General features: G+C 33.6%; 1 protein-coding gene across 1 annotated transcript in view; it reads left to right on the top strand.

The window, feature by feature from the left end:
- The window catches only part of KDM6A (lysine demethylase 6A), a 183,099-nt gene that overhangs the window by 106,504 nt on the left and 63,641 nt on the right, over positions 1-12,954 (top strand). The window contains 2 exon segments of the mRNA XM_037512496.2: positions 2,320-2,374; positions 8,604-8,638. Coding sequence (XP_037368393.1) covers positions 2,320-2,374; positions 8,604-8,638 — 90 coding nt within the window.

Below are 12,954 nucleotides of genomic sequence, written 5' to 3'. Positions count from 1 at the left end.
TGTTTGAGGTCAGATGTTTTCTAGCTCCTTTTAATGTTTCTAGGGATGGGTGCTGAATATTTTGCCAGGGTATTTTCAGATTTGTGGGCTGCTTGTCATAATTCATAGTCAATTCTGTGGATTTATGTGTCAATAGGTACATCTGTCTTGCATCTCTTAGATACTGAGATGAAACTGTGAGGTTATGTTGTGCCCACCCTAGTCCTTTATCTCCCTTTAGTTTGCTGAAGGTGTATCACTCCTTTTTCTTACGTAGGATAGTTTTATGAGGCTGTCCTTAGTTGCTTGTACTTGTAATTATTCTTACTAATTGTTCTTATATTCTTATAATTCTCATGTGTGTTCTTACTTACATTTTAAAATGTATACTCTTTTGCCAAGTAATTTTTCTGTATCTTTGCTTTTTGAAATGTTTTCTAATTCATGATGGCTGTGGTTTTGAATTGGCACATCAGTGACTTCATTGCTGCTTTTGAGAGTCATTAATAATCATATAAAACATTGTCCAGAATTGCTTCTACCAGGTTCATTTCAAGCTCTTGAATGCTGGTAGATAAAACAGGGAATTCAAATTTTGAATCTCTGTATGTGGGATTTCAGTGTAACAGTACAGCTAAAATACTGCCATCTTGCAGATTAGTTTGTTTCCTTTCATGGCTCAGTTAGGAAAGGTCTGTCTTCTCTTATTTAAATATTAATTTATGCTGGAAAACTAGGTTAGACTTAGATATGTAGTGCAACCTGAATGTATTGCTACTGTAACACTCATTTTGTCTAGGAAAACAATGAATTGTAAAGCAAGCATTGCTTTCATAGTAGTCACTTTTTAAAGTAGTTTGTTTTCTATTGCTATGGTAGCACACTACAGGGATGTATGAGGACATATAATCTGTTTAGTAAGCCAAGGAAAATAGAAGCAATTCTCAAAGTATTGTGATTTTTTGTTTGTTTGTTTTTTTCATTCAGTCAATCATGAAAATAATTTTCAAGATTCATAGGTATTTTGTTAGTACTCATTCAGAATACCTCAACCCTGAACTATTGAGTACTGCACATGTGGACTAACCTATTTCTGCATGCATATGACAGATATTTTTGAATGAATGTAATACCAAACAATAATGAGTTCTTAATTGAGGGTACTAGTTGATCAAGTATAATTTTGTTGGTAACTGTGTTGAAATAATAGTACTGAAAGCTTGCTGATGATTATCCATAAAGTTCTTTTGTTGCTTACATTTAGGTTATTGTTATGCATATTAATTTTCATTTTGTCCAGCACTTATAAAAGATAGATAAAAGAGTTACAAAGATAAACTCTTTAGATAAATGGATTGAGGATAAGAACAAACTTATTGTGGTTGATTAAATAAAATTGTGCTTTGGCTGCTGATTATTTTTAATTCAAAAAATTTAAAAGACTCAAAATTTGAATACACATTTTTGAAAATATTTCTTAGAAGAGTTCCAAGAGAATAACTTTATTTTCAATAAGTTTAAAATAAAATCTTTTAAAAGATTTTATTCCAGTTCTAATATTTGTTTGTCGTCTTTGGTAGTTTATGTACCAGGTTTGATGTTGACAAACTAGAAGTCAGATGTTACCCAGTGTTCTTGATGATGATTTATGTTCTTAAAAATTAGTGTTGCACATCCAATTTAGTGTGTATGCATTTTGGGAGCAGGCTTATGGTATTATATGTGGTTGCAGCAAGCTGTTATTAAGTGGCTTAATATTGCCTACATATACAATATAGTACTTACATCCTAAAAGGACAGTTCTCTCATAAATGAACTTCTACAAAGGCTATTTCATGCATTCTTTGTGTATCACAAATAGTTTCAAAAGACATTAACTATGTTTATTGAATAATCCATAAGGGCAGATAGTTTTATCCTTTATGGCAATTCTTATAGTAATTTTTTTGGTTTCTAAAGTTCACATCTCACTTTTTTAAATTAAGACAAGCTGTGGTGCAGTGACATACCATTGAACTTTTACTTTCAGTTTTTTAAATAATCATGTATTCTGTTTAAGCTATAACTGAAACTTCTGATTTACTTGAAGACTTCATCAAAACAAAAAATATGCAGAGGCTAACTTGATAGTTAATTCTTCCCCCTATTCTCTATTTTCAGCTATCTCAAGAAAATGATACAGCAACCTTTCTCGTCAGTAATATTCGAAGAAATTCTATTTAGTTGACTAAAATGTTCTACCTGTGTAGCATAGTTAGACCATACATACCTGAAAATTATTCTAAGAAATGTTTATATGACTGAATTTAGTGCATTAATTTTCTTATTCTCTTTTTGCAGCATTTTCAGTTAGCTTTGGTTGACTGTAATCCCTGCACTTTGTCCAATGCTGAAAGTAAGTATTATTAAGCACTGTGGTTTTCTACATGTATTCAAATCATTTTATGGCAAACAGTAGTAGTAGTAGCAGTAGTAGTAGTAGTAGTAGTAATGATGACACTGATAAATCCTGTGTAAATTTTTTCTTCTACTGTCGAATCTAACTATTGGTTGCCATGACTACTTTTACAAATGGAACATGTGAGACCAGTTATTGTGAAAAGGCTGTGTCTAAAATAGATATGCCAGTGAGCTGGGTTGTTGAATTAAAATTACCTTCACTAATGAACTAGAATGATTGTTTTTGTTAATTATACTGTAAATGACTTTGGGATTAAAAACAGGGTTTGCCACTCTTAGGAAAAATGAGTATACAAAGATTTAAATGTGGTACTACACTGATTCTGGTATGTGGTATTAAAATTACTGGTAATTATGATCACAAATTTGGAGTTTTTATTATACTTTTACATGTCATACACAAAATCTGAGGTTATGTTTTTCAATTAATCTAGAACGTGTGTGTGAAGTGTGTGGTTTTCTTCAGATTATTTATTTTCTGCCTCTCTACTTCTATATAGGTTTCTTTCCAAAAGCAGATTGGATTCATTATGAAGTGGTTTATAAATAAGAATATTTGGCATTAAATGTTGGTATATTTATTAGTCATTAAGACTATTCATTGGATTTAAGCTGAATTTCTTTAAACCTTTCTTAAACTAAAAATTTTAATTGGTTTATGAAAATTGAGCAGTTTTTTCCAGTTTTATTGAGACTTATTGACATACCTACTATGTAAGTTTAAGGTGTACAAAAATAATGCTCTAAATTACATATGTTGTGAAATGATTACCACAAAAAGTTTAGTTAGCATTCATTATCCCATATACAATAATGAGAAAATACTAAAAATGAAAAAAAGATTATTTTTCCTTGTGATGAAAACTCTTAGGATATACTCTTTTAACAGCTTTCAAATATATAAAATATAGCAATGCTAATTATAGTCACCATATTGGGCATTATATCCTAGTACTGATTTTTCTTATAACTGGAAGTTTGTACCTTTTGACCAGCTTTCTACAGTTCCCTCTCTTTCTCCCCTCTGATTCTAGAAGTCAGAGAAGTCTGATCTCTTTTTCTATCAATGTCTTAAAAATTAAATTGCACATATAAATGAGATCATATAGTATTTGTCTTTAATGTATTTCAGTTAGCATAATGCCTTCAAGGTACATCCATGTTGTTGCAAATGGCAGGATTTTCTCATATTTTATGGCTAATATTCCTCTGTGTTGTGTGCATCACTATTTCTTTACCCATTCATCTGGCATTTAGATTGTTTTCATGTCTTGGCTATTGTAAATAATGCTGCTGTGAATATGGGGCCTTATTATTTTTGTTACCTTTTAAAATTCCCAGAAGTGTAATTGTTGGATCATATTGCAGTTCTAGTTTTAATTCTTTAAGGAGTCTCTATATTGTTTTCCATAGTGACTATACTAATCTGCAGTCCCATCAACAATCATAGTAGTACCTTTTCTTCACATCCTCACCAGCATTTGTTACATCTTTCCATTTTCATGATGACTATCATAACAGGCATGGTGTGATCTCTCATTGTGGTTTTGATTTGCATTCCTCTAATGAGTAATGATGTTGAACCTGTTTTCATGCATCTGTTGACCATTTGTATATCTTCTTTGGAAAAATGTCAGTTCAGATCTTCTGCCCATTTTAAAATCACGTTTATTTGCTGTTTATTGTAATATGTATATATAAATATGATATATATTTTTATATATCCAAAATATGTTATTTCCAAGTATTTTTTTTTTCCATTCTGTAAGTTTTTCCCACATCGTTGATGGTTTCTTTTCCTATACAGACCTTTTTGGTTTGATATGCTCCCACTGGTTTATTTTTTTATTTTCTTGCTTATATGTCACATCCAGAAAATCATTGCTAAGATCCACGTCAAGAAACTTTTTTACCCTGTCTTTTCTTTTAGGAGTTTCATGGTTTCAGGTCTTAAACATTTAAGTTTTTAATTCATTTCCCATTAGTTTTTATGAGTGTTGGAAGATAGGGGCCTAGTTTCATTCTTTTACTTGTAAATTTCCATATTTCCTAGTATATATTGAAGAGAGTGTCTTTTCCCCATTGAGTAAACTGTAGATTTGGGTTTGATTCTGGGCTCTTGATCTGTTTCATTGATCTCTTTGCCCTTTTATGCAGCCATTAAAATTCTCATTTTAATGAGAATTTTAGATCAAAGGATTCTAGATTCTAGTAAGTTAGTATTTTGCTATAAATTAAGTTTTTTTAACTATATAGAAACGTCTTAAGTGAAAAGTAGTGTTTCCGCATTAAAAATCTGTAAATTTGTAAAAATGCTGTAGAGGTTTTAATATAACCTGCATACAACATTCATTAGGTCATAGCATGGATTAAATCATCATCCTAAGCAGTTCAGTTATCTCACACTTTTGCTAAAAGCAATTTTCCAAGAAAATAAAAGACTTTCGTTTTCCTTAATTGAAACTCAGGATTTAGGACCTACCAGTGTATTTACAGAATAAATAGTATGGGAAAGTTACAAATGCATGATTCTTACGGTAGCTGAGATTAGGTTAAATTAGGAAATGGATTTAACTCATTCAGATATATTATTGATATATAATTTATAAAGTGTTGATTAATAATTTTTCCTTAGTTATATATCCATATTCTGTATACCATGTTGAATAGAGATCCTTAAAATCCTTTCAAAATTAATTTATGGTAATAAGGAGACAGCTGATTTTCATTTAATCAATTAAGGAAAACGTTTCAATTAAGGAAAACGAAAGTCTTTTATTTTCTTGGAAAATTGCTTTTAGCAAAAGTGTGAGATAACTGAACTGCTTAGGATGATGATTTAATCCATGCTATGACCTAATGAATGTTGTATGCAGGTTATATTAAAACCTCTACAGCATTTTTACAGCAAAGTAACTTTGATAAGTGTTTATCTATGTAAATGAAAATTATTGAGGGGCATCTCATAGATGCTAAGCTAAATATTTTGGTAAATCTTTAATTATACTATGTTGAGGATAACTCTCTGTTGTATGTCATTATTTGAGAGAAGAACACCTACCTATGTAGAATGAGTACCACAGGGGAGAAAACCTTACTGTCGAATTTGAAGAAACCATTTCGACCCGTCATGAATCCATTTTTAGGACTGTTGTGCCCCTCTTTCTTTTTTTTTTTAATAGTTGCATTTTTTTTTTTTAAAGATTTATTTATTCATTTACACAAGCACTGGGTACAGTCAGAAGTGTGGGAGGGTGAGAGAATTCACGAGATCCAGAGCGGGGAGCAGAACAGGCAGACTGATGAAGTACACTGCTGAAGGGAGCAGCAGGCACAGCAGGAGAGGTCTACGCCCCAAGTGGGACCCTCGCTGGTGGGCGGCCAGGGATTGAACCAGCGCCGCAGAGGCTGCAGGCAGCTTCGCAGCCCAGTGCTCAACCACTGTGTCACCTGGGAGGCCCAGTGTGTCCCTATTTTTGATACTTATTGAGAAGGGAAATAGGAGGGAGGGTAATCAGTGTCCTGTTTGCCCAAAACAGGCATTTCCAGGTCTTAGGATGTTCTATGCTAAAAGGTTGGTGTCAGTGTGATAGAAGTGCTTTATTTAGAGTTTCTAAGCTCTTATAGTTCAATTGTCTTGGATAGCTTATTTTAAACAACCTGCCTGACTATTTGATAACCACCATAATGATTGATGTCTCACAAAGCATTAAGAAATATAGACTACTTACTTTGAGTCAGACATTATTACAGTTTTAATTAAGCATGGGGCTTTTTATTGTTTGTTAAACTTTTCTCTGAAATTTTTATGTCTTCACCTATTTGCATATGCCACAGACTCTGACTGTTCTTTGAAATTTGTTAATTTACAGAATACAAAGATCAGGAGAGGATAGAAAATAAAGTGATCATTAAAAATATCCATATGAGATATTTTTATTTTATGCTATAACTTATTTATGCAATTAAAAATAAGTAGATATTCTTATTGCCATTAGAGGTATTTAAGAGAGGTTAATTACAGTTCATGTTTTAGAAAGTAGAATCATGGTAATGTGAAACTTCATTATATGATTGCCTCTTGAAATAAAATTTTCTTCGAGATTTAATTAATTCTATTTTAAAATATATTAATTTCTGAAGTTTTATTTCAGAACCTTCTATGGCAATATTTGTTAAAATTTTCCATTTCTAATTGAGTCTTGCCATCTGGAGTTTTAACTTAATTGTATGGCTATGTTCTACTTTGAAAAAAGGACTTTTAAGAATTTAATATGTGGAATTTTTCACACTACTATAGATGGCGCTGTATTTATTTATTTTAAAGATTTATTTAGTTATGCACATAAGAACTGGGGTACAGGCCAGAGGTGTGGGAGGTGAGAGGATTCACCAGAGTCAGAGTGGGGAACAGAACAGGCAGATTGACTGAAATACACTGCTGAGGGGAGCAGGGGGCAAGACAGGAGAGGTCTGCTGTGCCATGTGGGTCACCTCCATGGCTAGGGATTGAACTTGTGCTGCAGTGGCTGCAGATAGCTTCATAGTGCTGCATCTTAACCCTTGCGCTACCAGGGACATACAGCCCCGTTGCTATATTTAATAACTGGTAGGATTGGGAAGCATTTGATAAAGGGCCTCCGACTAAGCCTGGCAGAAATTTGGAATGGTAATGGGAGACCAGATAGCTGCTGCTCTCTTTCTTGTCACCTTTTTTAGAGGAGTACGAAAACTGAGAAGGAATGGGTATAGGTTTTCCATCTCTTTCTCATTCTCTTAACCTGTAACCCAGACTCTCTGCAGTAATAGAGTTGTGAGGGAGATATTTGGGTTGGAAGTCTCAAGGGAAGCTATGTTAGAAAAGGGGTGTTGAGAATAATAAAAGCCCTCAACGGATGTAGCTAAAAAGAATATACCTATTAATTAGTATTTTATGTGCTTTTCACATTTTTATTTTCCAAGGGTATTTTTATTTTGCTTCTTATGTGATCAGTTCATGTGTGTGATATTTAGCTACTTCTTAGGGAGAGATATAGTATTTTCTTTTTGATCCAAAAAAATGTTGATTTTTCATTATATATGTTTTGTTTGTTTCATTTTGTTTGTTTCATATATATGTTTTGTTTGTTTCATTATATATGTTTCATTATATATGTTTTGTTTGTTTGTTTGTTTGCTCTTTAAAGTTTAGTTAGCTATTCCCTAAGTGCTGGTCTAGGGAATAGGCATCAGAATCCCTCATAGAATTGAAGGAAAAGGCAGCTTTCCAACCCTTCCCCTACCCTGGGCTTACTCAATCATAATCTTTAACAAGCCTCCCTAGTGAATCTTAACAGTTATGGGAGTCAGTGAGAGAGACAGTTCATGGTGCACTCCCCAACAGGATACTGATGATAGTTGTGGATCTCATTTTTAAAGCTCCACATAAATATTTTACATGCAATTTTGAAAGAATCCCAGACTCCATGAACACTAGGTAAATAGAAGACAGAAAAAAGCTTTGTCATTCAAGAATGAAAATCATAGTACTTAAGTAACTAGAATTCAGTTTTCATACCTGGTTTGTTGTTACTTTCGTTGAATCCTTCATAGCTCTGATGATGTAATATCAAGGAAGGGCTGGAAGGAAAAGCTGAAATACAGTTTTTATTTGATTTTTAACACACTTGTAAAGACTTCTTGCTTTCTAAGTGGTTTGATTTTGTTTTCCTTATACTTCTGAAGAACTGATAGAAATGCAACACTTATTTCTCTCTCATTTCCAAGGTCATCTTGGTCTATGACTTATTTATAAGTATTCTTAATATAAATACGGTATAAGAAAAATAGTTTTAAAGTATCATGTTTTGAAATATATAGCTTATAGTTTTCTCTATACTTAATGTTGCCACTTTGAACTTGTAAGAAGTATACTCACTACATATTTTAATGTTAATTTTAATAATTACCTTGAAAAAACAGGATAATGATCAAAAATGAATACATGTAGGTTTTTTTAAACCATGTCTGTGTTCTTTAGTATATTTGTATATTTTATTTAAAAATTACAGTTAAGTTCTTTTATTACTTAGATCTACCTAATTTAGACTGTGTTTAATGTTTTACATTTAAATTCTTAATTTACTCCAAACACTGCTGATTTTTATTTTTCATCATCTTTGCAGTTCAGTTTCACATTGCCCACTTATATGAAACCCAGGTAAGTGTTTGAATTTTATGCTAAACAAAATTGATCACTTGTATCACTTCAAGTGAAATCAGATAACTTAATGGGGTTCTGGATATTACCCTTTAAATATGCTCTATACTCATTAAATGTGGTCAAGATTTTGCTTAGTGAAACAGTTATTACGCAGAATACTTGATGTGAATAGATTTGCTTTTATACTATCTGCTGGCTTAAATGGATATATTTAAGAAGTTTCTCTTATTCTATATGTCATATGCCAAGTTTTCAAATACTAATAGGTGGTTGTTAGTAATGCATTATTTTTAATTTCACTTTTTTAAAAAAGATTTATTTATTTATGCACACAAGAACTGGGGTATAGGCCAGAGGTGTGGGGGGAGGGGGCGGGTGTGTGTGTGAGAGGATCCACCAGAGACAGAGTGGGGAACAGAACAGGCAGATTGACTGAAATACACTGCTGAGGGGAGCAGTGGGCGAGTCAGGAGAGGTCTGCTGTGCCATGTGGGTAGCTCGCTGGCTGGGAATTGAACTCATGCTGCAGGGGCTGCGAATAGCTTCGTAGGTTGCATCTTAACCCCTTGTGCCATCAGGGAGGCCCAATTTCACTTTTTTTAAAGATTGAAATATCCTCGGGGAGGGAAGGGATAGGACAGTGGCACAAGAGTTTTGGTGAAGGGTGAGTGAAACATGCACATGTGGAGATGTGAAATTATATAGATATGTAAATGATTGATAAATTAATGAGAAAAAAAGATTGAAATTTCCATTCTATGTGTCACACCATTTAAAAGGCATATTAGAATCACCTCTTGATGTCATACCATCAATTTAACTGCTGTATTTTTAAAAAATCCTGTTTAGTTTGAGAAAAATTTGTTTGTGTGGCAGATTGTACTTAGTTGTATGATAAAAGGTAACATAGACATATGTATAGAGATTTATGCATTATATGTAGACACACGCGTATAAATGTCTAATATACACATAGGACTTATTAGAAGCAGTGACAGCGAACACATTAACACCCAGATCTTTGTTTCTAAAATACCATTGTTCAATAAAAGGAACCCAGGATTTTTGGGGAGAATTAGGTGATTCCAGGACTCAATCAGGGAAGCAAGATGAGCCCTGGAACATTTTGTGGTGCCAAAAATTAAGGAAATGTCCCCAAATAGTGGGGCATGTGGAAATGATACAGGAGCCATCTTAAGCAGGTAGGGTTCCTATCTGACAAAAATTTAGAAACAAATAATTATGGTAATGGAATATGAGGTACAGAGAAAAATACATTTGTTCATACTGATATAAATGAATAATTGAATAAATGGGGGCGGGGATCCCTCTTTCTTACTGTGGAACTCCAATTAAAGTATGAGGATTATGAATATCTCCCCACAGCTTATTTACTAATTACAGAGGGACATTCCTCAAAGTAACAAGCCCTAGTACCTTTATGTATTTATCAATGTAATGAAAGTCACTAGATTAGAAGAAAGAAAAGAGGTGTACTAACTGAACAGCATGCTGAATCTTGGATTGGATCCTGGACCAGAAAAATGACATGGTGTCACAATTGGTGATATTGGGATAAATTAGATAAATAATACTATTTTATCATTGTTAATTCAATTAGTATTCACCATGTATTTTGAAGCACTGTTATTTGTTATCCTGGTGGCTCAGTTCTTTATTATAATAAAGAAATATTCCTTTTTGTCTCTGATAATACTCTGCCTTGATGTCTAATTCTAGACCCTTCAGCTTTCTAACACTTTGCTTAGTATCTTTTTCCATCCTTTTATTTCAACTTGCTTGTTTCTTTATTTGGAAAGTAAGTAGCTTACCAACATTATATATATATATATATATTTTTTTTTAATCTATTCTGGCAATCTCTTGTTGTTGGAAGTTTCTAGTACATTTATATTTAGTGTTATCTCTGATGTGGTTGCATAAATTTGGCTGTCATTTTTGTATCCTTTGTATTTTGTTGTTTTCCTCTGACTGTTCTCAAACATCTTCTGTTTACATTTTGTTTTTAAGAGTTTGACTATGATGTGCCCAAGGATTGGTTTTCCTTTCTGTTTATACTACTTGTAGTTTTTCAGTCTTTTCAATGTGGGATTTGATGTTTTTCATTTATGTCTTTTCTCCTTGAACTCCAGTGACATGTTTTGTAAATTATCTGTATTGTTGTGTAGATCTTGGATGACTATTTTTTTTTTAGTTCTGTGTCTTGTTTGCTTCAGTTTGGATATTTTATGTAGACCTGTTTTCAAATTCATTGATTCTTACTTTTTAATCTTCCTTCTGCTTTCTGTACATGCAGAGATTTTTTTTTTTTAAATTGAGTTCTAAATTACTATTTTTCAGTTCTAGAATTTCCTTTTGTTAAATTTCTTTCTTTGCTCCCTGATTTCCTGTCCATTCACTTTGATTGTTTTCTTTTTTTGTCAATATTGTTCACATAGTTACTTTAAAACTAAATTTCAACATCTGAGCCATTTCATCATTCATTTTCACTTTTTGAGCATGGTAAAAATTTCCTGATTCTTTATATATCTGGTAATTTTACACTAGATATCATTGTAGAAATTGACTTATATTTTTCTGAAGGTTAATATTTTTATTAGCCAGTTAACTTTGCTCAACTCAATACACTCAAACTTTGTCACTTCTGAAATCTCTCTTAATTCTTATAGGCTGCTGGACATTTGTTCATGTGTAGTTTACTGATCAGCCAGAGACTTAGGCAGAGTTTAATTGCAGAATTTGTTGTACTTTATCTCTGCTCTCTTTTCCTGGGATTTCTCCTTTCACTTCCAGCTCCCTCCATGGCTTCAAAGTCTGTCCTTTCAAATTTTTTTTTTTAAGATTATTTATTTATACAAGAACTGGGGTACAGGCCAGAAGCATGGGAGGGTGAGAGAATTCACCAGAGACAGTGTGGGGAGCAGAACAGGCAGATGGGCCAAAGACACTGCTGAGGGGAACAGCAGGCGAGGCTGGAGAGGTCTGCCATGCCATATGGGTAACTCCCTGGCCAGTGTGGAATCGAACCAGCTTAGCAGAGGCTGCAGACAGCTTCGCAGCGCGGCGCTCAACCTGTTGCGCCTCCGGGGAGGCCCTGTCCTTTTAATTCTTTTTTTTTTTTTTTTAATTTTTTTTATAGAGGCATGTTTATTTTATTTATTTATTTGTTTGTTTGTTTGTTTTGTTTATACATGATGCACTGGGTACAGTCAGAAGCACAGGAGGGTGAGAGAATTCACCAGAGCCAGAGCAGGGAGCAGAGCAGGCAGAAGGACCGAAGTACACTGCTGAGGGGAGCAGCGGGCGGCAGGAGAGGTCTGCGCGCCATGTGGGACCCTCCTCCGGTGGCCGGGGAGCAGCCGGGGATCGAACCAGCGCAGCAGAGGCCGCGGGCAGATTCGCAACCCAGCGCTCAACCACTGCGCCACCGGGGAGGCCCTGTCCTTTTAATTCTTTAAGCAAGTAAAATTGCTAATTCTATGTGAGGTCTTGCCAGCCAGACACCAGTTGGAGCTTACCTTAGGTGAATATTCTAGACTAAGGATTTACTCATCCAATGCCATTCCTTTCTTCTAAGTGTTAATTTCTCTGGTTTTACCCTAATTTGGGTTTCTCTCTAGTTCTTGATAGTAGCTAACTTTAAAGGTGTCAGTAGAATGCTACTCCAGCATTACTGGAGGTAAAACTTTATTAAATATCTTTAAAGGTAAACTTTTGTTTATTTATATATACTGGTTATAATTGCTACTTAATGTTCTATTGTAATCCATCATATATTATATCTTCGCTCTACTACTGACATAGACCTAAGTTTCCCCCAATTCCCTGATATTGTGAACAGTACCATTTAGAACATTACCTGTGGGAAGTTTTTACTGGTTTATATATCCCAAGAGTGAGATTAGCTAGATGGTAGCATACTTGTATACCTAATTTCATGAGCAAATTCTCTTCTAGTAGGAGGTGAATGTTTTCCTTTAATAATGCTCACATTAATTGGAATTGCCCAACTTTAAGTTTGGCAGTCTGATGGGTAGACGGCAGTATCATTTAAATTGCATTTTCTGTTTTCTAGAGAAAATACATTTTTAATTTTTTATGAAACATTTTTCTGCTTCATGTTTCAAGTCAGATCTTTATACTTCCTTGAGGTTTTGCCATTCTGGTCATGTTTAATAAATTCTTTTTTATATCAAGAAAATAGTCTCCTAAGTTTTCTTAGCTTTATTCTTATACCTTTCATAATTAGGACTTTAATGCAGTTGTCAGTATTTTAAATATGAATGACTTTT

Source organism: Talpa occidentalis, unplaced genomic scaffold (assembly GCF_014898055.3).
Source record: "Talpa occidentalis isolate TD23 unplaced genomic scaffold, MPIMG_talOcc4v2.1 talOcc4.15, whole genome shotgun sequence".
Classification (NCBI taxonomy): Eukaryota; Metazoa; Chordata; class Mammalia; order Eulipotyphla; family Talpidae; genus Talpa; species Talpa occidentalis.
Note: the sequence above shows the minus strand (reverse complement) of the source record. Positions and strands in the feature narration are given on the sequence as shown.